Below are 24,166 nucleotides of genomic sequence, written 5' to 3' on the forward strand. Positions count from 1 at the left end.
TTCTAATTTCATACAATATTATAGCGAAGGAGGAACTCTCACTAACTAAGGTTGGAAAGCCTGTTCTGTTTAAAGGATGACTTCTACACATGTGCTAAAATCCTGCTTGCACACATTGTCTTAAAATTTCCTATGCAACAGAGTGTGGGGGTGTTGTGAGCAATGGGTTCCTGAGATACAGCCCCAAGAAGAAAAACAGTATTTTATTAAGTTTACACATTCTTTAAAGTTGGAAACCAACTCTGAGCAGAAATCTGAGAATGAACTGTACACTTTGAGGAAAATCTGTCTGCGTTAAGGATGTGTTGTTAGTGGTGATTGTCTAAGTGGGGGGTGTGTGTGTGTGTATTTACTTGTGAGAAATGTAATCTGAGTACAGCAGAATATTCAGATGGCACTGAAACTATTTTTGAAAAGAATATAAATTATACATACAAGTGCTTGCTGGGAGGCATGGTGTGATTGTGGGGGGTGCAAGAGTAGGTGGAATTATGGAGATAAGGGTTTGGACTCTGAGTACAGAGCAAGGGATGGGAGTATTATGGTGAAGAGGATTAATAGGAATGGGTAGTTGGGAGAGAAGAGGGGCTGGAGGCTCAGCTAGGGGGAAGGAGTAGGGATTAGGGTGAGTGGGAAGGATTGGAAAATGTGAAGTGTAGCAAAGGAAGTTGGGGATTTGGGGGTGTGGAGGGATCAATTATTCTTTCCTGCAGTGTGTGCTTTGGGATATACTGGAGCCCTACCCTTTTGCAGCAGTCTGATCCCCTCTTCCTGCCATTTGTTCTGGGGGCCCCTGCTCCCTTTGAGGTGTCTGTGTCCTTGTCCCTCTATGAGAGCGTGGATTGGGGGTGGGGAATGGACTGAAGGCAACACAAATATAAACATCTGAAAGCCAGAAAATGAATATTTAAGATACACATCACCCCTCAGTGGGGTGGGGGGGAACTACCAGAGAGTATATGGGAAGGGGGGAAAGCAAGCATGTGACCTATGGAAAGACCATTGTTGTGGGACTATTACTAGCTCTGCCACTGGCCTGCTGGGTGACCTTGGGCAAGTTATCTCACCACCCTCTGGCTGATGAAAAGCACTATGTGAAACCTGAGTCGTGTTATTAGCCACAGTAGGCTATCAACTGCAAACCTAGGTGACAACTATCTAAATGGCTACTAACTACTACCAACAAACATTTCTCTTTCTGTTTAAAAAAAAAATACCCACAAAACACTAGTAAATCAAATGGCAAAAATCCCCAAATAAACCCGTTATTAACACAGAGTTAAGGTTGTCAGTGACGACAGCAATAGCAAGTTCAGCAAGCTCACACTTCTGATAGTCAGAAAATAGACTTAAGGTAAAATAGCCATATAACTTTAACACCCACATACCTGCCCTCTTTAGTGATGCCCCACAACACCCATACTCCAACATTGCCCTTTCACTGTAACAGACAGGTGCTTCCTGAACCTATCCCATGCTTAAACACTGAGCACAATCCTTCTACAGCATACCACACTTATAAAATTGAACAATCACTTCATACTCTTTTATAATTCTTCACATTTGCACACAGGATACCGACTAAACCTATGCTTTCCCCTACCCATCATTAAATTTGCAGAACAACCTCACTTCTGAGAATATCTGTGGCAAAAAGAACCCATTGCCATGCTACTGACAACCTACCTAAATCTGTATTGAAATGATGTGGACTGAAAACTCTATTTTGAAAACACCCTTCCTTTTGATTAACTTCTTTCCCTTGATCACATACCTGGGAGGACTCCTACCCAGATCTCCTCATATCACAATCACAACTTTTCCAAACTGCTTCAAGGTTTCTCCACCATTCAACACAGCTATGCCTGAATGCACCTAGAGTGCATGAAGATAATTCCTACTGGCTATTGCCAACTTTGGGGGTTTGTGGGCATGTGCAGAGTTAAGGTGGCATGGGCATTTACCTCCGCTCTGTATTTTCTGTTTTTCAGAAATTTGAGTTTTGCTGAACTTAAGGTTGCTTGAGCCCTTCCAGAACATCAACTTGTCAACAAAAATTGTTAATGCTATTTAATTCTATAGACAACTTACCCTTTCCTTACAGACCACACTTAGTAGTTTGCACAAATTAGAAACATTGCTTTTGTCATAGCAGATGAGATCATTGATCCACCAGCTGCAGCGTTGTGCCCCTGCAGTGGGCAATAGCTGATGCCTCAAACAATTGTGAATTAGCTACATGGATACCCTGTTGACAATTTTAACTTACAATTAGGAATAGAATGTAGGAGTTTAAGCAGGATAGAAGATGATAATCCTTGTGATCTTACTTAATAATAGGCAATTTATAATTTTAAAGAGGGCTAAATTAGTCTGTCTCCACTCACACCTCAGTTCTTTGTAGTTAGCCTTATAGCGCTTTCTGCTTTGAAAGCATACACAGTTTCATTCAGAATGAATGCCACTGATATTAGCATTTAAAAATCTACATTGAATGCTGATACTCTTAATTTTACATTGTCCCCCACTATTTTCAGCTCCAAGATTGACTTTATTTGTTTCAGAATGACCTAGTAAATCACCACTGCATAGCTATTGACTGACTATTGTCTGCTTATCTCTTATGTAAGCCTGCCTCAGGTCCCTTTAATTTTTACAGATCACTTTACCTAGTAAGATTGGTCTGTCCTAAAATTAAATAGCCTTGCACAGATCATTGTAAATTGCTCTGTCCTCTGGTGCTCATGAATAGAGCTTCTGATAAAAAAAATTGGAGGACAACTTTAGTTCCTTTGATCAGCCATGGGTTGTTTACAGTTATAGGAAGTAATCAGATGTTTTGTTCTATTTCTTCATAAAATATAGAGAATTTCAATATCATATTAAACTGTACTTCAGGGGTAGGCAACCTATGGCACACGTGTGGAAGGCACCACACAAGCTAATTTTCAATGGCACTCACATTGACCAGGTCCTGGGCACAGCACTTCAAAAAGATTGCTGACTGTACTTTATATACAGTTTGTATGTGACAGGGTGTAAATACTATCCTTGAGCAAAGAACTAAAAATAAAGGTCTGTCCTCACTGCATGACGTGCTAATGCTCAGGAAGAGCAAACTGATCATTTAGGGAAGGGAAAAACTGAAATAGGAGAAAGATGGTTTGAGAGTATTGTTTTTGCAGAGTTTGGACCAGCAGAGAAATAAACATTGTCCTGGGAACAAGAGACCAGAACTGTAGGATACGCTCCTTCAAATAGATTTGATCCAGCTGCACTGGGTAACAGGTCTGTTGAAAAGTTTATACTTAAGGGAGCTGGTATTCAGGTTGGAAGCAGCAGCAAGGGAAGTTTACTAAAATAAATAGACAGTTGCTCTTTATGATATTGCTTTTACTTACCTCGCTAGTCACAGGCTCCCAGCAGCATTACAAAATATGCACTAGTGACTGGCTAAGCCAGAGTTTTAATAGGCAGAAAAAGTAAGAAAGTAGTAGTAAGGTAGGGAAGGAAAAGGATAAAAGGATTGTAGGGAGACAAAGTCTCACATCTCAGGTGGTGGTTGGGATTCAGCTAGAGCTGTTGGAGGTGGCAAATTCATCTGGCACCCCATCTGGTCAGGATGGAAATGGAGGAGGTCTGGTGTCCCAGGAAACAGCAAAGATGGCAGCCATGAAGGAGAAGTTCACTTCAAGAGCCAATTTATCTCCCAAAATCTATTTAAGGACCCCAAAAGGAAATAATGGTTAGTTTAGCCCAGCCCATCCCCTTATTATTTTGTCCACTGATTAGACCTAATTTCTGATACCAATTTTGATTCATTGATTTCCACTTTTCTCAGGAAATGTGGACGTGAAAATCAATATATAAGTAGATCTTTTTGCTTGGACTAATTTAGTTTCTCTCCTTTTTGCACCTTTTTCCAATCAACATTTGTTGTACCAGTTTACTCGGACATCTTCTGAACTTATACACTCACTTTTTACAGCTGAGCTCACAATTAGGGTACATTTGTAGGCCTAATTATTACAACATACCCTTCTATAACTAGAAATATAGAAAGGGGGGAGCAGAAAGGGTATAAATTAATATACTTTTATACCGTGCTTTTCATTAGCAGATCTCAGAGCACATGACAAAAAAGGGCAGTATCTGTAATACAGATAAAGCAGCAAAGAGTCCTGTGGCGCCTTATAGACTAACAGATGTTTTGGAGCATGAGCTTTCATGGGTGAACATGCTCCAAAAACGTCTGTTAGTCTATAAGGTGCCACAGGACTCTTTGCTGCTTTTACAGATCCAGACTAACATGGCTACCCCTCTGATACTGTAATACAATGGCAACAACCCCCTTGAGGCCAGGGGTGCCTCAACAGTGCCCTGCTCCTGTTTTTCCTCTTCTTCCTTAAATAAAACTTCACAGCTTTGCTCAATTGCAGCCCTTCTCAGGGTCTGGGTATTTTATTATATTAATACAGTACCCAAAAGACACTCACAAGATGCATCTTCCATCTAGCCTTAAACTGGACACAGCCTCTCCTCCCTGAGGTACTGTCCCTTCCTGAGAGATCCTGCAGGAGACTTTCTCTTGCTATAGCTTTATCTGCTATTCCCTTTGTTTCCTTTGTCTTCTCCTCATTTTCGCTCACTTGATCCTTGTATCTACTCCCTCCTATCAATCCCATCTTCACAGTCTCTCAGACTTGCCCAGTCTGCCCCCTGGCCTTGCTGCCTTTTATATTGGAATCACTTGATTCCTGTCAGCTGGGTCTCCTCTTGTAATCAGGGCTGACTTAAGTCCAGGCATTCTAGACCAGGGGCAAACCTCTGTTACACAATTGTCATCTCCTTGTTAGATAAAGAAACAGACATAAAATGACTTGCCCAGGATCACCCAGCAGGCCAGTGACAGAGCCAGGAATATTGGTGTTCTGAGCCCCAGCACAGTGCTCTATCTACTAGACTACACCGTTCTAGGTATAAGGGGTTAACACTTGTTATGCTTTAATGAAAGAATCCTCAGCTGGAGGGGGAATATTATTTAAAAATTTTTAAATTACAGGATATATATTACTTGTGTAAGCAGAGTCAGGATGAGCTCTACCCTGACATCTGATGGTGAATTATGGGGAGTGTGGAAAGGAATTTCAAGTATTTGCATTGGCACACCCACCCCACCTAGCATAGCCCATGGCAGCCTGGGATGGTTATTTTGACAGCTCTGGGATCCCCAATTTCTTTGCTATTGGGGCAGGAGGAATAAAGTGTTGTCACCCTGATTATGTGAATGAGGAACTATGAGACTGCTTTATGACAGAGATGACTCAACCTCAGTTAAGTAGTACTTGCTGGATGAGGGACATGGGTTCCAAAACCCAGTGAATAGAGAGAGATTGGAGACTGGTGTGTGTACTTGATGGTAGGGGCTCCCTTTTGAGGGTCTGGAACACCAATTACACATTCTTCTCTCTCCATTTTTAAAGAGTAGAACTAATTTTGATTCCATTAGGACTCCATCTAAAGACAGCTGAGCTGAATTCACATTGGGCCAATGGTGCAGTAGGGCTCCCTTACTACAAGCTGAAATCACTAAAAAAGCTGAGCTGAGATCACTGAGTGCTGTGTTAACTAGTGGGGGAGCCTGAAAACCTATCGCTAAGCGGCAGGCAGAGCGGAGCAGTTTGCAGCATGTTGGAGAAGCCCATGGAACAGTGAGCGGAGTGGAGTGGTTTGTGGGGATGGCTGGAGGAGCGGCACAGCTGGTGTAGTGGAGCTGGTTGTGGTGAAGGCTGCAGCAGAACTCCATGGAGAGGTGGAGCAGTTGGCCCTGGCCCACGTAAGGTGTCCCTTAACACCCTGTGTGGGCCCCCCCCCTTTCCACCCAGGCTAGGGGGGTAAAACTCTGCAGATAAACTGTTGAACTCTGGGGTGGCACTGACCAGAGACATTCGGGTTGTTGGACTTTGAGGTGATTGGACTTAAGACCCTAAGGGGGAAAGGATATTGCCAAACGTACTTGGAGATGGGTTTTTGCTTATGGTTTGTGTTGTTTCTCCAATGTGATGCCGCATTGTTTCCCTCCTTTACTGAAAGGATTTTGCTACACTCAGACTCCATTCTTGCAAGAGGGGAAGTATTGCCTCCTAGAGGCGTCCGGGGCGGGGGGGGAAGATGTAAGTGTCCCAGGTCACTGGGTGGGGGCTCGAGCCAGTTATGCATTGTGTTATTGAAACGGAACCCCTGGATACTGAACCCGGCCCTTGTTGCTGCCAACTCAGAGAGGCAGAAGGGTTACATTTGCAAGATCCAAAAGGTTCCCCTTCTTCTATATTACTGTAAAGTGCATGGTAACTGCTTTTTGACCTTCTATGTAAAGTTGTCAAAAACATGAACACACTTGTAATTACTGTTACAACTAGGGCACATTCCCAGTGGTTGGAACGGGAGCTAAGAACAAGAGTTAAGGGTCAGAGACAGTACTCCAGTGTAAGAAGGCCTGGAGCAAATGAGGAACAAAGCTGAAACAAGGAAAATACCATCCCCACACACAAGGAGTAACTAGTGAGCTGCTGCTGAGCTTAAAAGCAGGCCTACTGTCTCCCTTCAGCCAATCAGGAAGGCCAGCCAATCAGGTGGTCCTACCCCAGCCCAGCTGAGTTCATAAATGGCCTGGAAGCTAGGCTGCCCTAGTTCTCAGTCTCAGGCAAAAGAGCTCATTCCTGACAATTACAATGGTCTTTTAAAAAAAAAAAAAGTTACATAGTTAATATCTAAGGGTGTTCACAAGATATTTGTGTATAGAATTGCAAATGGTCACTCCTATTTCATTACTAGGGTAATGCTATTTTTGTCTACCCATTTAGGATCCAACTTGATGCTCACTGAAGCTAATGGGTTTCTTTCTATTGACTGGAATGCTCATTAGATCAGGTTCATAATGCAGCACTCTTTTTTCTGTACATTATTATCTGAAAAGGAAGAACGCTGTCATTGTGTTGTCTAGATTTTCAGTTCTGGTCTATGAATCATTCAGAAGGTGATATGTTTTAGAAATGTTGTTTCAGCATTGATAGCTTAAGATGAGGTACCAAGGTTACATTAGTAAAAGTATATGACCTCTCCAAAAGAAAACTGTCAATACAAATGTTTTAATTGACTTTTTGGTCATTAAAGAGATTTACAATGATGTCAATGAAATTTTGAGTCTGATTTGGTTTCTTGAGCCAAGAAACAACACTGTAGCTCATTGGTCAAATGCTTAGCTGATATAAATCCATGTGGCTCTATTGACTTCAACTGAGCTATGCTGATTTACACCAGTTGAGAATCTGGCTCAGAATCTTGTTTATTTTAAACAAACAGGATTAGTCTACTTTATATGACAGGGGTTTTCAGACTAAAGTATGTAAGAGCGAGATCAAGATAATTAATGTTACGCTGCAAGTGATTGAGCAAACTGTAGATCAGTACTACAGCCTATTGATTCCTTCATAGTTGAGGTGAATTTGGGGTCATGAGTTCCATATGAGTTCATGAGAAATGGTTGAGCAATAAGATATTCAACCTGGATTATTTTAAAGGAGACTTCAAAATAATCATACAGTTGTTAAATTCTTTGTTTAACATGGACAAAAGTTGAAATTCTTACTCTTATTCACATGAAATTATAAAAGGTTTGTTAGGAAGCCAAGAAGCCCAGCTAGTTTAGTAGCACTGATTTGCACACCGTACAGTTTTCTTTCATGTCATGATTTCGTGCAGATGATTATTAAACTATCCAAAATCCATCTAGGTATTTGGCACTGCTACCAACAGTTCACAAACGTATTTCCTTTCTTCTGTTTTCTCATGAAAGGTTTTCTGTCAATTTATTTAGCAAGAACTCAAAGTCATATTTCAGCAAGGTTACATGGGTTAAATGTGTGCCTTGCTTTGTTTTAGCTAACACATGGATTTGTTATCCACAAAAAATGGGTTATTTTGATAGCTGTGTGCAGTTTGCACCAGGGGAATATTTGGAGTCAGTTCATAATCTCTATACTGTAAAGTTAATGGCAGGTCAATGCAGGCACTGAAAAATTAATGTAATTCTAGATTTAATCAGATCTAATTACTAGGTTGTATAAACAGCCACTTGAAACGTGAAGTCCTCATAACAACTGATTCCTGCAAAGACAGTAACAAAAACCCTTCTTATAGCAATTGGAGTGTCTAAAGTGCTGTGTTTACCAAAATATGAATTATCATAAATTATATAGACTGTATATTTTCTAAAATATTGAAGATTTTTCTTTGTGTCAATACCTGTCTATCAGAGGATTAAATCCATTTAAGGTAAGTAGCAAAATGGCTTAGGATACCATGTGCAGGGCTTGCTTAGGCTAGGATATAAGGTGGATATTTAAAATGTTTTAAAGACATTTTAGAATTTTAGTACAGAAAGGTCAAGTTATATTTTAACACCTAGCTGATTGAGAAAAACCCCAAAGCTTCCCCTTAGAATGAGGTTTATCTTTAACATGACTTTCCATTCCAAAATCCCTAACCATAAATCAATAAGGGGGTTTCTTAATGCCCTGTGGTTATAAACATGTTATGACACTTATAATGAACAAAAGCATTTATTTATGACTTAATTTGAATTGTGCACATCTGTATATTTACATCTCCTGACTTCACAGCTGTCAGAAAAAAAATTGGACTCCAAAAGTGGGTTATTTCCTCACTGGAAAAGAAATGAGATGACAAATGTGAGATGCTGTATTCCTAACCTAATTTATTTACGAGATGATCCCTTGTTAAACAGGGATATTGTAAGATGTAAGCAAAGTGTAGCTTATCAAATATAGCATCCTGTCATAGATATTTAACTAAAGCGATACTGTTATTGATTTCATATTTTTATCAATTTTGCTGCATATCTGGACTGCACATAATGTTTTCCTCTGAAACTAAGTGCTGTATATATAGCCTGAGACCCACGTACAAATTGCTGTGAAACAGGTCATATATAATTTATCATCTAATCTATTATGTAATGAATTAGTCCCTACTAGTCTAGTTAATTAGCTGGCTTTGCAACCTCAAAAATTAAATCAGAATTTAGAAAAGAAATTTACAGACACATTGATAGTAACTAAATGGATTATGTGATTGGTGGAACCAGGGTGGAATACAGACTGGTCCACTGGGGTTCCTCACCCTCTCTCTGGCCCAATTTGGTCAGGACATTCTTCAGCATTAGGATGACAAAGACCCAGGGTCCCAAGAGATGGTAGGGGTAGTAGCTTTCTTCAGTAGCCTACATATGTTCTTCTATCTCCTCTGCCTCTGCATCTCTTTCTTTAATGAAAATGGAAATGATGGGTGGAATCACCCATCCCCTCATTATGTTGTCCACCAATTAGGCCTAATAGCTGACACACCAATTTAGGTTCATTAATTTCTGGTTTCACATTTTCTGTTACCAAGCATAGTCCTGGAATTATATCAGCAGATCTTTTTTAGCTTAAATTGATTGTCTCTTTGCTCATTTTCTTGCACCTTTTCAATTAGTGAGAATAACTTGGCTTATTTTTCACCAGCATTGGTTATTATAGGTTATTGCAACTTTGTGACAGAGTGCTGTTTACAGGGACCCAGTTCCCTGGTTGCTGAGATCAGAAAGAGTACTGGGCATAGTTAGAGTATGTGGGAATGTGGTAATCTCATTGTGTTAAGAAGCTGAGTGGGGATTGCTTGCATTTGTAGGGAGTCCAATGAGCTAATTAACTCACTAGCTGGATAGCTCAGAGGAAAAAGCAAGCGGTATAAAAGGCTGGGCCAAGGAGCAGGAATGAGGTTTCCTCTATCTGCTGTTCCCTTCTGTTGTACCAGGAGTGTAAGGCAAGAAATAATAATAACTAATAATTATAATTAATAAAGATTCTTGGTTAATGTACCCTGCTAGAGTGTGTGCTAGGGTGACAAGAAAGCAAGTTTGAAAAATCACAGGGAGTAATAGGTGCCTACATAAGACAAAGCCCCAAATATTGAGACTGTCCCTATAAAATCAGGATATCTGGTCACCCTAATGTGTGCTGCTAAATCACCATGATGGCTTACCTCCCAGGGCTGAAGAGGGAATCTGCTTACAAACATCTTATGACTTTCACATACTTTTTTACATTTGAGCTCACAGTTAGAATACATTTTTAGGCCCAATTATCACAACATACCTTTAAGGTATGCATTTTGTCAGGCATATGAATACTGTTACTTCAGCAAAAGGTTTAGATAGAAGGGTATTTCTGGAAAGGGAAGATTGGGTTGAACCAGGAACTGAGGGGACTTGAAAAGGTTCTGAGCTAAGAAAGGGTTGGACCGGTAGGATTGAATAAAGGGGGAAACTGAGGCAGTTGGTGAATGATGTATTGGTGAACTGGTAGCATACATGGTAAGGAGACAGAGAGACGATAAGGTTAAAGCTAGATTGACAAGACAGAGACTAGAAGAGAACAGTAAAGGGGTCACAGAGCAATAAATACTGTTTCCTCCCACATTGCCCTTTAGTGAGATATGTCCCAGTTTTTTTTTCATTCTGAGGAAAAGAAAAAAAGAAGCAGCCCTTTTCCTTCCCACTTCACCACTAACGTCCTTTATCCCCCATCAACATGTTCCCCATGATACCTCAGCCAGTATGTCAATTTTTCACTTCATAACATTTTCACAAAAAGGGAGCTCTGGTTCATGCAGCACTGCTACTTATTTTGGGCTAAAGCCTCTCCCATCTTTGTTTAAATGGAACTGACTACCCAGGATATCTAATGTGTTGCTCTTTAATGCTCAATATCCAAGCTTCAGCAATTTCAATTCTTGCTATCTAAGAAGTAAAGTTGATAGGAATTGTATATACTAGCTTGGACTAATCACTTACTTGAATAGTAATATTGTGTTTACAGGAAGATTCCAGTAACCAGCATCCTAACAAGTTTTCCATCCTAACAGTTTGGTAGTTATTGATCTGATTCTGAAAAATGTCTGTCTTACTCATCTTTGAAATTGGTGGCAGAATTCCAATGAGTATATACTTATTTACATATTACATTTTCATAGTTGCTCCCTGGTCCAGGAAGCAAAGAGCATGCTTTCATCACTAGTACACTGATATTTGTCATTTTTTATTACATTCCCCTTTGCAACTTTTAATGTTGTACCTTCCCTCTTCACTGATTTCTTGCTTATATAATAATAGGGAACCATTTTGAATCTACTAAGATGCGCAGACCTGCATGGCAGAGCTGTAGCAGCAATAAATGTAAATATTAAAAAAAGCATCACTGCAGGTGCATTATCTCCTTTAATTAGAAATTTATAATTTTGTGTGTGACATAAGACTGTGTCTTCATGGCTTTTTTTATTAATAAATTATAAACAGTATCTTAATCTGGACTAGGAATTTTTAAAAGTTTATTTTTAGCACCCTTAAATGAACAGAGAGGCAGATCAAGTATTTTTTAAATGCAGGTGACCTTGTAGAAATCACCTGTCATATGCAGTTAAACTATAAGGAAAAATTATGATGACTCCAGGCTGATTTTATTGTAGCTCTGTATGCCAGACACATTTGACATGGATATTAGATTTGGAGGGAAGAGAACACTCTTAACTCTACTGCTGTCATCTCTTATTTATGATAACTAATCTGCTAGCTGTAGGAATAAAAGCTGGATGCAGCCTCTTCAAAAATCATTATTCACAGGGGTAGGATAGTTGTGGTAACTTGGCACATCCGAGCTCTGTGCCAGCTTTGTCTTACATCCAGCGAAAATGACATTGGTAGATCTTATCTCTTCAAAATTGAAACATATCAAATACATTTAGTTCTCTGCATAGTTTATGTTAGAAAGCAATAGGACTCTTGTTCCAGAAGAATAACGATATTTTTATCACGTGGGAGGTAAAAATAAGTCATGCAAAAAGGATTTCTGCATTCATAATAGGGCACAACAATAATAATTATAGTAAATGTAAAGGTGGAGCACTCTTGCATCTATTTCTCTTGTATATACAAAATCTCAGTTGGCTATTCAGATTTTTAAATCTTTTTAAATGTCAAGCAATTTTTAACTTCCCTAGTAGTATATTCAGAAAGACTGTTAGAATCCTTCATGTGATCTCGCTGGGATTCAGGAGAAGGACCAGGCAACCCAATAGACCTGTTGCTCTGTTCTAAACACCAGTTGTCAACTGGAAGTAGGAAAAATCAGCTGGAAATTTTCAGCTGAATTTTCCACTCAGTTGCTTTTTACAATAATTTATCATAAGAAAAACCCAACGAAATCAGTGTATAAGTATACTATGCCATCGGTGCCTCTCAGTAATTCATAATCTGTACAATAAACCACAGGAATGTATCATTAATATGAAAATAAATGGTATAGTCAAGTGGTCTGAAACAGAAGTGTCTGCACTCTATTCTCCTCTTTGATGCAGATTCCTTCTGTAGTCATGGGTTGCATCACATACCAACACATTTTCAAAACTGGCTTATTTTGGGGGGCCTTATTTTTGGGCCCCCAATTTCAGACACTTTGTCTTTCATTTTTCATAAGTGTGCACCCACAGCTCTCACTGAGCTCATTGGGAGTTGTAGGCTCTCAGCCTATAAGGCCAAGGCATCTCAAGTTTGGCACCCAAAAACTGAGGCACCCAAAAATTAGATCCTGCTTGTGAAAATGTGTGCTTTAACCTATCTGCTTCCGACTAGTTTTAAAATGGAGATAATAAAAATATTTATTTACCTGCCACCTGGGGATGTTAATGTTTATAAAGCAATTTGAAGATGTGATGAGTATTATTTTTATTATATTGGTTTGGAATTGTATTTTTTTTGCTTGCATGGGACAGTCTTCATGCCCCTTTTGGAGCTCTCATGGTGATTTACATATCTTATGCCATCCTCCGTCATGCTGTCACCACCATCTTACTCGATGGATCTCTTCCCAGGTGAAAGAGACTGGTCATCAAGCTTGAGCTGGAATTGGGAGTTGAAGTCACTCTAGCACCTCCCAATGGGCTCTCAGCATCCTGTAGAATTGGCTCCATATCAAGGACAAGGGACTAAGAAACTGAATCCAGCTCCCGCTGAAATCAATAGGAGGCTTTCCTTTGTATTCATAGAATATTAGGGTTGGAAGAGACCTCAGGAGGTCATCTAGTCCAATCCCTTGCCGAAAGCAGGACGAACACCAACTAAATCATCCCAGCCAAATCTTTGTCAAGCCAGGCCTTAAAAACCTCTAAGGATGGAGATTCCACCACCTCCCTAGGTAACCCATTCCAGTGCTTCACTACCTTCCTAGTGAAATAGTGTTTCCTAATATCCAACCTAGATCTCCCCCACTGCAACTTGGGACCATTGCTTCTTGTTTTGTCATCTGCCACCACTGAGAACTGCCTAGCTCCATCCTCTTTGGAACCCCCCTTCAGGTAATTGAAGGCTGCTATCAAATCCCCTCTCATTCTTCTCTTTTGCAGACTAAATAGCCCCAGTTCCCTCAGCCTCTTCTCGTAAGTCGTGTGCCCCAGTCCCCTTATCATTTTCATTGCCCTCCGCTGAACTCTCTCCAATTTGTCGACATTCCTTCTGTAGTGGAGGGACCAAAACTGGACACAATACTCCAGGTGTGGCCTCACCAATGCCAAATAGAAGGGAATAATCACTTCCCTCGATCTGCTGGCAATGCTCCTACTAATACAGCCCAATATGACATTGGCCTTCTTGGCAACAAGGGCACACTGCTGACTCATATCCAGTTTCTCATCCACTGTAATCCCCAGGTCCTTTTCTGCAGAACTGCTGCTTAGCCAGTTGGTTCCCAGCCTGTAGTGGTACATGGGGTTCTTCCATCCTAAGTGCAGGACTCTGCATTTGTCCTTGTTGAAGCTCATCAGATTTCTTTTGGCCCAATCCTCCAATTTGTCTAGGGCACTCTGAACCCTATTCCTATCCTCCAGCTTATCTACCTCTCCCCCTGAGCTTAGTGTCATCCGCGAACTTGCTGAGGGTGCAATTAATCCCATCATCCCAATCATTAATAAAGATGTTGAACAAAACCATCCCCAGCACTGACTCTGTGGCACTCTGCTTGATACCAGCTGCCAACTAGACATTGAGTCATTGATCACTACCTGTTGAGCCCGACAATCTAGCCAGCTGTCTATCCACCTTACAATCCGTTCATCCAATACATTCTTCTTTAACTTGCTGGCAAGAATACTGTGGGAGACAGTATCAAAAGCCTTGCTAAAGTCTACCGCTTTCCCCATATCCACAGAGCCGCCATATCTCATCATAGAAGGCAATCAGGTTGGTCAGGCATGACTTGCCTTTGGTGAATCCATGTTGACTGTTCCTGATCACCTTCCTCTCCTCCAAGTGCTTCAAAATGGATTCCTTGAGGACCTGCTCCATGATTTTGCCAGGGACTGAAGTGATGCTGATTGGTCTGTATTCCCCAGGTTCTCTATTTCCCTTTTTAAAATATGGGCACTATATTTGCCTTTTTACAATCATCTGGGACCTCCCCCGATCGCCACAAATTTTCAAAGATAATGGCCAATAGCTCTGCAATCACATCAGCCAACTCAGCACCCTTGGATGCATTAGGTTGGGACCATGGACTTGTGCATGTCCAGCTTTTCTAAATAGTTCTTAACTGGTTCTCAAACTGGGGGTTGGGACCTCTCAGGGGGTGGTGAGGTTATTACATGAGGGGATCATGAACTGTCAGTCTCCACCCTAAACCCTGCTTTGCCCTTGCATTTATAATGGTGTTAAATATATTAAAAAGTGTTTTTAATTTATAAGGAGGGTTGCACTCAGAGGCTTGATATGTGAAAGGGGTCACCAGTACAAAACTTTGAGAACCACTGCCTTAACCTGTTCTTTCCCCACTGAAGGCTGCTCCCATGCTGCGTTGCCCAGTGCAGCAGTCTGGGAACTGCCCTTGTCTGTGAAGTAATAAAAATACTGTAATGATACATAATAATTAATAAAAAATAGTGTGTAATAAGCATGTCATAAAAACAAATTTTATATTTCCAAGATCAATGCTTTTCTAATTTATGCTCAGCTAAAGGAAAAAATCCCCGGAAATATTCATTTTTAGGGGGGGTTCATGAGACTTGACATTTTAGAGTAAGGGGTTCACAGGCTGTTAAAGTTTGGGAACCACTTGATGGGCAGGATCCCCTGGGAGGCTAATATGAGGGGGCAAGGAGTCCAGGAGAGCTGGCTGTATTTTAAAGAAGACTTACTGCTCTAGCAATAATTTTATACTCCTCCCTAGTCATCTGTTCAATTTTTCACTTCTTTTAAGCTTCTTTTTTGAGTTTAAGATCACTGAAGATTTCATTGTTAAGCCAAGCTGGTCACCTGCCATATTTGCTATTCTTTCTGCACTTCGGGATAGTTTGTTCCTGTGCCCTCAGTATTTTTATTGCATTATGAAAACCATAACACTCTTCCAAGATCTCACTTTTGTAGCTTGTATCTCTTTGAATAAGCCTGTTATAAGACAAGGCTCCTATGTTTCATCTAGGAGTGTCGGATGTGAAACAGCATGAAGGTATTTAAGAAGCCAACTCAAAGAGTTCCTCTTAAACAAGCATTAAGGTCTCGAGCTGTCCAGGCAAACAATGAACGTTACAAGAAAGCTTAAACTTGTTCTTCACAATAATTTTAAAAACAATACTAGCTGCCTATTTAATTTTAAAAACAGCAAAAAATATCCACCTCCCTTTCCATTTCTTATAAGGAGTCTTGAAGTTTAAATTTCCTCAGTGTGATAGATATGCTTGCTTTGATCTGCTTAGCTCTTGGAAGTCCAGGGGCTCTGGGCTGCTGGCCCTGTGCTGAATAAAATGGGCATAATTTCTCCTTCCATTAGTCAGAAAAATGGGTGCTTAACACACCCACTAGTTTTAACCAGGTCTGTGATCGTCTGCAGATCAAAAACCTGTTTGATGGCTGCCACTAACATCTTCCAGTACAAGAGTATTTACCTATTTCACAATTCCTAGCCTTTTATCAAGTAAAGTTCTACTCTGAATTAAATATATTAAAAGTATATAATGGAATTCCGTGTTTTTTCATTTTCTTCAATAGTAAGCCTGCTCAGTTTACAAGTTAATTTATAGGTGTTACTATCTGTCTCCTGGGTGGTTCCTATTGGATTCTGAGTCAAATAGCCAGGAAGCATATAGCAAAAATGCAAAAAATAAATAAATAATAATAATAGTAATTTAGATCACTTATAAAAATAGGGAGAGAACTTAATGAGTGAAAGTAGAATGGCATGTAAAATTAGATAAACCAGTATTTTTCATAAATTGTTTATCAGCTTAGATGGAGAACTCAGAATATTAAGATGGAAAAAGATATTGTCCAGTTCTTCTTATCTTTTCATGTGGTAAAGAATATATTTGTAAACAGTATTCTTTAATTATGACAATGTTGAGTATATGGACTTCAGTTTTTTAAAATTTGACACACAGGTTAACTCCACTTGTTCTAATTACTGAACTTTTAGTGTTTAAACAAAGCATTTAAATGACAGGTAAATGAGTTTACTAGAAAGTGGTACAAAATACAACAGTAATCTATTTCAGAATGGATAATAAACTGAAAGAGGAAAAGATTTCATAATTTCCCCTAATACTTTTAGTTCCAGTTGTTAGTTTTGCCAGGGGAAAAAGATAAGACAAATATCCAGTAGAATAGCTAAGAATTTTGTTTCTGGACTTTTAATGGAAATGGATTATAGGTAGAGTGTTATTCAAAGTATGCAAACTTTTATATATTAACAGATGCTATCAAAATAAATGAGAAATCTTTTGCCTTCCAAATGGAAGAGAGAGAATGGAATGAAATAATATATATTAGGAGCAGTATACTGCCTGCAACTTGATGGAAACACCATATACACTTTTACAGAGTCTGAGTACATGACTGCAAGGCGGTGGCCCATGAAATTAGTGTCATATAAGTAGCGCTGGAGAAAGTGCAGTGAGAATGCCCCAAAATATAGAACTACTGATAGAAAATGTTACTAAAAGTATAGTTGGATTGAAAAATATTAAGTTCTTTCTGGAGCAGTTCATCTTTGGAATAGAAAATACTGAAACGGCACCTAAAGAACCACAGTAACTGTAAGAATGTTACTTCTAGCTGGGAATCATGCTATATAAAGAAAGTGGAAAACTCCTTCCCTTAGTGATTTGTTATGCAGCCTGGGGAGGAAATGGAGTTTTGGACTTACTCATTGCAAAAACTAAAAAACTTTGAAGACGTGTCCTCCTCTCTTAAATTGCATAGTAGAACATGCTTATGCTCTGTGGAAAAACAGAAGAGAAAAATAAACATATGACCAATTTAAATGCAGTAGTTTGAAAAGAGTAAATCATTTGTGTGTCAAGTGTCAGAATACATTAGAGAATTCTTCAGTTGTTGGTTTCATAATGTACAATACCAATAATGGATATTAGAGAGATTTCCTATTTTATTATGTAACTTCACAATATTCTATTTAAATACTACTTTATTTTACAAAAGTATGGGTAATATGGCAAAAGATATATAGTAGTTTATGTTGAATATAGCTTGTAAATATGTATTAACTTGATTTGTATAAGAGCTGGTCCAACTTAAATGAAAAGCTACTTTTACCTTCCTCTGCAGCATTGGTCACTAGAAGGTTTAAACTAGGGTAAATGGTGGATTCTCTAAAACTTGCAGTCTTTAAATTATTATTTGAGCACTTCAATAATGCAGAGGCTATGGGTCTATTAAAGGAGTAGATGGGTAAGATTCTGTGGCCTGCAACGTGCAGGAGGTCAGACTAGATGATCATGAAGGTCCCTTCTGACCTTGAAGTCTGAGACTAGCTCTGAAATGTGGAGTAGGACTGTTTTGTATAAAGGCCAAGGGCCTGATTATCACAGATGTTGAGTGCTTGCAGCTCCTGCTGACTTCGATGGAAATTGGTTTTGCTCAACAACCTTTATATCTTTTTGATGGTATTTCTTAAGGTAGGATTTCAATGAATACAAAGGAATTATAATAAATCTTACCAAATTAAGTTTCTTAGCAGAATGGGGAGTTCATCCATGGAAATTCACTAAAGGGAGAACTATCTCTTTTTCAGATGAAAATAGAATGCATGCAGTGATTCCTCCAGGCAGCAATGTATTAGTCCTGAGAAAGCCAAGGGGGAAAAATAGTATAGGCATACATTAGCTACCACTATTCCTATGCTTCATTTGATCACATAGAACTAAAATCCTTCCTCATTTACACCTAGGTGACCTTATGGAACAAAGTGAAATTTTGTCCATAATTGCAGAGGGAACTTTTAGACAATGTTCATTAAAATAACTAAACTCCTGAAAGAGAAAAATTTGTATTGATTTTTCTATAAATTCACATATAGCAACCAATTTGTAAAAGCTCACAACACTCATCTATCTTTTTTCCAATTTGTTATATAGCAGCTGCCACCATTTATAGATTACAAACTCAAGGTTTTTCATGGAGAAACAATTCATAAGTATGTCCTTGGCCTTGGCACAGTGCTCATCGTCCCCTGTGCTTAGCATTGTACTGAAAATATTATGATCTTGCTTATTGTGAATGAAGGAGAATATATATCTGGGTTCTGTGGAAATATCCTTCACTGAAAAACACCATCCTTAAATGTTGTGACAAATTTAAATAGCACCAGCAACAGCACAGAATACACAAACTTTAAAAAGCAGAAGGTTTTATGGAATTAACCTCATTCTCTTTATTTAAGGGAGCAGAAAAATTATAATCTCATTCCTCATGCTCTGCCTGGCAATCTAAGAGACCCCTGTTGCTTGATTGGAATGAGACCTTTCCTGAAAAGTCCTGGGTTGAAGACAGTTTCCATGATTCTAGACTGGATAGGCCCTGAGTCTTTGTGTAACATGCTTCCTGAAATCATGGTGAACATTCATGTCTGAAAGTCATAGATTTCTTTAGATTCTTTGGGTTGGCATTTCTTTTAGACTAAATGTAAGTAGACAAAATAAACTTAGACCTATTCTAACTTGTATGGAAGAAGGAAGGAATGTTAAAGAAGCTCCTCGTAATTACTAGAGTAGACATTAACATAATTAAAGTCAGTTAATTCTTCTCTTTGAAGGCAGGCTGGCAGCAGGACTCACTCTTGGGGCTAGATTCCATCCTGATTTACAGCCTGTGAAACAGAAGAAGCTCCCTCAGAAGACTTCAAAAATGAGTATAATAGTATAATTACAGTTGGATGAGCAAATCAGAGGAATCCTGAATCTGAATATACTCTGAATTAGACAGTAGTTTTGCAAACCCATTAGAACAATATTTATCTCATTATGGATGTAACTCCCCCCTGTATCCTCAGTGCAGAGACAGAGTGTAGTCCTATGTTTGCACAGTGCCTAGCACATTGTGGCTTGGAGCCTCTGAATGCTACTGCAATACAAAAAATGAATCGCAACATATTCTTGTTATCATGCTAAATGAAAAAATAATCAGTACTTTAGAGGAAGAATTCTGTTGTGATATTCTTAGCAATCCAGTTCAATATTTTTCTCCCTAAACCCATTTTTCTCAGATTTCCCTCCTGTTGTATTTGACAAAGAGCTCCTAGCCATATTCAGCACACCTTAGCATTATGTAGGGTGACCAGATGTCCCGATTTTATAGGGACAGTCCAGATTTTTTGGGCTTTTTCTTATATAGGCTCCTATTATCCCTCACCCCCTGTCCTGATTTTTCACACTTGCTGTCTTGTCACCCTAGCATTATGGAACATTTTGCTCCATCCCTCGGCTGGAGAATCTTTACTGGGAGCAGAGAGAAGGCAGGTAGAGGTGGGAGTAGAAGAGAGCCAATGAGATTTCCTCTGGAAAATATTTGAGGCCATCTGCCATATGGGAAAGAGCAAGAGCACTTAAGGGGTTGATATGAGTGAGGGGGAGGTGCCTACACGAAGGAGCTGAAAAAGTGTAAGGTTTTTGTTTTTTTCCTGAACTTCCCTGCTAGTGCTTGGCTGTTCATATTACCTATATGGGTAATGGTTAGGAGATCCTGTGGGTGGAATCTTTGAGGAATAGCAGTGGAAAGAATGGCTGGATAATGTGAAGTTTGGTATGTAAGTTGCTTTGTTAATATACTTTTGTGGTGCTTTTCACATACTCCTTCTCTGTAGCAGAATGCAAGCATCGTTAGTGGTCGCTACAGTTGATTTAATCAATAGGGAAACAAGAGGTGAGTGGATGAGGAGAATTCCAAGATCCAGGGTAATAGAGTGAATGGTTAAACTTAACATCCTCCTTCCAGGCTGTTATAAAGGCAAATGGAAACACTGCAGAGTAGCCTGAAATACCTTTTGTATTCCTGATCATAAACCCTGTATGTATCTATTACATCAAGCAGGTGCCAAGAGTATGAATATATGCGAAGGTGCAAAGTGAAAATCTGTACAAATATTAGATTGTTTAATTTTGTTATAAATGTTTCTTTATATTAGATGTTTAATGCATTTTGCAATCAGATTAATAGAGACTCTTCCAAAAAGCAGTATTGAAATAAAAAATATTTAACAATTATATTTTAACATATGAACAAAGCACAAAAGCTAAGACACTTTATAACCCTCTGGCAACTGCAGCTGAAGACTCCCGAGTGCAAAACAATGAATAAAGAAACTTAGCAGTTGAAGGTCCTGGTGGGGAATTACACTTCTGGTGCTTGTCAACTTTGTGATAAAACACTTCATAAAATAAAATCTTTGCAAAATTAAGGGACTTGTAATACTGACAAACTGCCATATTACTGTATGCACAAGATATTTTCAAAACATTGAAAAGCCATGAAGGCAATAATTGGCAGACTGGGAATTTAACTCTTGAAGTACTTTGCTTCACTTTTGATAAGCATGCATGAATGTTGTTCAGAGTTATGAAAATCAAGCAATGACATCTTCTCTATTTTATACTTGATGTATGGTATGTCTGTGTGTTCTTAATGATTTAGGGTGTATACACATTCTACATGGAGCAGTGATCCACTTCTTCCACTGTAACCAGTAAACAGTTTCATTCAATTTTATGTCACAAACCACTGATTTATTTTTTTTATCAGATTAAGACAAGTGAAGAACTATACAACTTTGCCACTCTGTCTCCTGTTCCTTCACTGACTGACACCTGACTGCATTCTAGAATTACAGGTTTTACTGTATTACTGATTAAGTGAACTATTGGGCCAAAGTAAAGAGTAGTGAAATACCTTGCATTTTTGTTAGAAATCTACAGCTCTTGCCTTCAAAACTCAGATTTATGAAAGTTGAGTTCAACAACCTGTTCAGAAAAGCAGTGTGTGGATATCAGTAACTTCAGTAATTCTGTAAGAATTTGTTCATGTATGATTGGGAATTGATAAAGAATTTGAGGAAAGATTCTTCCCAATAAACTCAGAGTCGGACTGAAGCAAGACTTTTATTTGCTCATGACAGAACTAGTTCCTTTCTTCTCAACGGAACTTTATTTTATTTGAGGGACTGGGATGGATACCTGCTGGTCAACCCAAAGGTTGACCAATTCCCCATAAGTCTATAGTTAAAAGTTTGTCTTGGACAGAACTCTGACTGTATAGCCATTGCAGCTGTACATATGCACTCTTGAAGTACTGAGCTGTTTTGATGAAATTGTATTTTTCAGCTGTAAAACTTTTTGTACACAGCACTCTTCAATCAGCTCTACTTCTGTGACTCCAGAGTCCCCATCTGAGATGGTGAGGAAGGAAACCTTTGGATTTCATGGAAAAAAGCCATTCCAAGGAAGAATCTCTGCTCAACAAGGTAATAGGGGAAGATTCCCCATGCATATGAATGAATGAGACTCAGTGACATTGAGGTTAGCTTCACGCACTCACCTTCTACAGAGTAGTCAGTATGTTTCACAATTGAGAATTTTGTACCAAGATGGGAAGAAATGTGATTTTTCTCTCTCAAAGGGAGAAGTCTGTGTCATCCTCAGCACCAATGCTGCCTTAGTGCTGTCTGGAGTTAAATTTTTGGGGCTCCAGAGGAATGGTGATGGCCCTTTACTCCACAGCACTAAAGTGGTGTCTAGTGGGACTGAGTCACTCTGATGCTTAGCCTAACTAGACTCCTCCTTCCTGACCTTTTTGATCCAATGTTTTATTGGATCTCATTCACCGCTATTCCCCTACTGATAATTCTGAGGGTCAGTCAGGTGGAATTTCTTAAAGGTCTTACTTAATCAGGAAGGAATGAAGTATAGATTCTGTCCTCTTGAACTCTTGTGGTGCTCTGTTTTGCACCACCTTCATCTCCCCAGTAGCTCAGTCTCACTAAGGGTACGTCTACACTACGGGATTATTCCGATTTTACATAAACTGGTTTTGTAAAACAGATTGTATAAAGTCGAGTGCACGCGGCCACACTAAGCACATTATTTCGGCAGTGTGCGTCCATGGTACGAGGCTAGCGTCAATTTCTGGAGTGTTTCACTGTGGGTAGCTATCCTGTAGCTATCCCATAGTTCCCGCAGTCTCCCTTGCCCCTTGGAATTCTGGGTTGACAGCCCAGTGCCTGATGGGGCAAAAACAGTGTCGTGGGTGGTTCTGGGTACAGCCTCACCCCTCCCTCCGTGAAAGCAGTGGACAACCATTTCGTGCCGTTTTTCCTGGGTGAACTCTGCAAACGCCATAGCACAGCAAGTATGGACCCTGCTCAGATCAATACCGCAATTGTGGATGTTGTAAACACCTCGCGCATTCTCATGCAGTCTATGCTGAACCGGGGCCTGCAAAGCCAGGCGAGGAGGAGGCGGCGGCTATAGTAGCGCGGCAACGAGAATGATGTGGACATGGACACAGAATTATCTCAAACCGCGGGCCCCTGCACTTTGGAGATCCTGCTGGTAATGGGGCAGGTTCTAGCCATTGAACGCTGATTTTGGGCCCGGGAAACAAGCACAGACTGGTAGGACCGCATAGTTTTCCAGGTGTGGGACGATTCGCAGTGGCTGCGAAACTTTCACATGCGTAAGGGCACTTTCATGGAACTTTGACTTGCTTTCCCCTGCCCTGAAATGCCATAATACCAAGATGAGAGCAGCCCTCACAGTGGAGAAGCAAGTGGCAATAGCCCTCTGGAAGCTTGCAACGCCAGACAGCTACCGGTCAGTCGGGAATCAATTTGGAGTGGGCAAATCTACTGTGGGGGCTGCTGTGATGCAAGTAGCCAAAGCAATCATTAAGCTGCTGCTACGAAAGGTTGTGACTCTGGGAAATGTGCAGGTCATAGTGGATGGCTTTGCTGCAATGGGATTCCCTAACTGTGGGGGGGCGATAGATGGAACCCATATCCCTACCTTGGCACTAGAGCACCAGGGCACCCAGTATGTAAACTGCAAGGGGTACTTTTCAATGGTGCTGCAAGCACTGGTGGATCACAAGGGATGTTTCACCAACATCCACGTGGGATGGCCAGGAAGGGTTCATGACACTTGCGTCTTCAGGCACACTACTCTGTTTAAACGGCTGCAGCAAGGGAATTACTTCCCAGACCAGAAAATAACAGTTGGGGATGTTGAAATGCCTATAGTTATCCTGGGTGACCCAGCCTACCCCTTGATGCCATGGCTCATGAAGCCATACACAAGCAGCCTGGACCGTAGTCAGGAGCTGTACAACTACAGGCTGAGCAAGTGTAGAATGGTGGTAGAACGTGCATTTGGCTGTTTAAAGACGTGCTGGCGCACATTACTGACTCTCTCAGATCTCGGCCAAACCAATGTCCCCTTTGTTATTGCTGCTTGCTGTGTGCTCCACAATCTCTGTAAGAGTAAGGGGGAGACCTTTCTGGCGGGGTGGGAGGCTGAGGCAAATCACCTGGCTGCTGATTACATGCAGCCAGACACCAGGGCGATTAGAAGAGCACATCACGAAGTGGTGCGCATCAGAGAAGCTTTGAAAACCAGTTTCATCACGGGCCAGGGTATGGTGTGACTGTCGTGTTTGTTTCCCCTTGATGAACCGCCCCTCCCTTGATTGACTCATTCCCTGTAAGCAACCCACCCTCCCCGTTCG

At 40.2% G+C, this 24,166-nt stretch overlaps 1 protein-coding gene across 2 annotated transcripts; it reads left to right on the top strand.

Moving 5' to 3' along the window:
- Positions 1–20,097: 20,097 nt before the first annotated feature.
- LOC127047550 (uncharacterized) lies at positions 20,098–24,154 on the top strand. 2 transcript variants are annotated; one of them, XM_050945953.1, is made up of 3 exons: positions 20,098–20,194; positions 21,791–21,908; positions 22,861–24,154. In XM_050945953.1, the coding sequence occupies exon 3, from the start codon at positions 23,183–23,185 to the stop codon at positions 24,083–24,085; it is 903 nt and encodes a 300-aa protein (XP_050801910.1). In that variant the 5' UTR covers positions 20,098–20,194; positions 21,791–21,908; positions 22,861–23,182; the 3' UTR covers positions 24,086–24,154. The 2 variants fall into 2 exon arrangements, with proteins under 2 accessions (XP_050801910.1, XP_050801911.1); XM_050945954.1 differs by lacking the exon at positions 20,098–20,194 and having other exon boundaries at positions 21,729–21,908.
- The last annotated feature ends 12 nt before the right edge of the window (positions 24,155–24,166 follow it).

The sequence above is a fragment of the Gopherus flavomarginatus genome, chromosome 3 (genome assembly GCF_025201925.1).
Source record: "Gopherus flavomarginatus isolate rGopFla2 chromosome 3, rGopFla2.mat.asm, whole genome shotgun sequence".
Taxonomy (NCBI): domain Eukaryota; kingdom Metazoa; phylum Chordata; order Testudines; family Testudinidae; genus Gopherus; species Gopherus flavomarginatus.

Bases quoted from the DNA above. Each gene is read 5' to 3' on its own strand.
- LOC127047550 (XM_050945953.1), top strand. From the start codon at position 23,183: ATGAGAGCAGCCCTCACAGTGGAGAAGCAAGTGGCAATAGCCCTCTGG.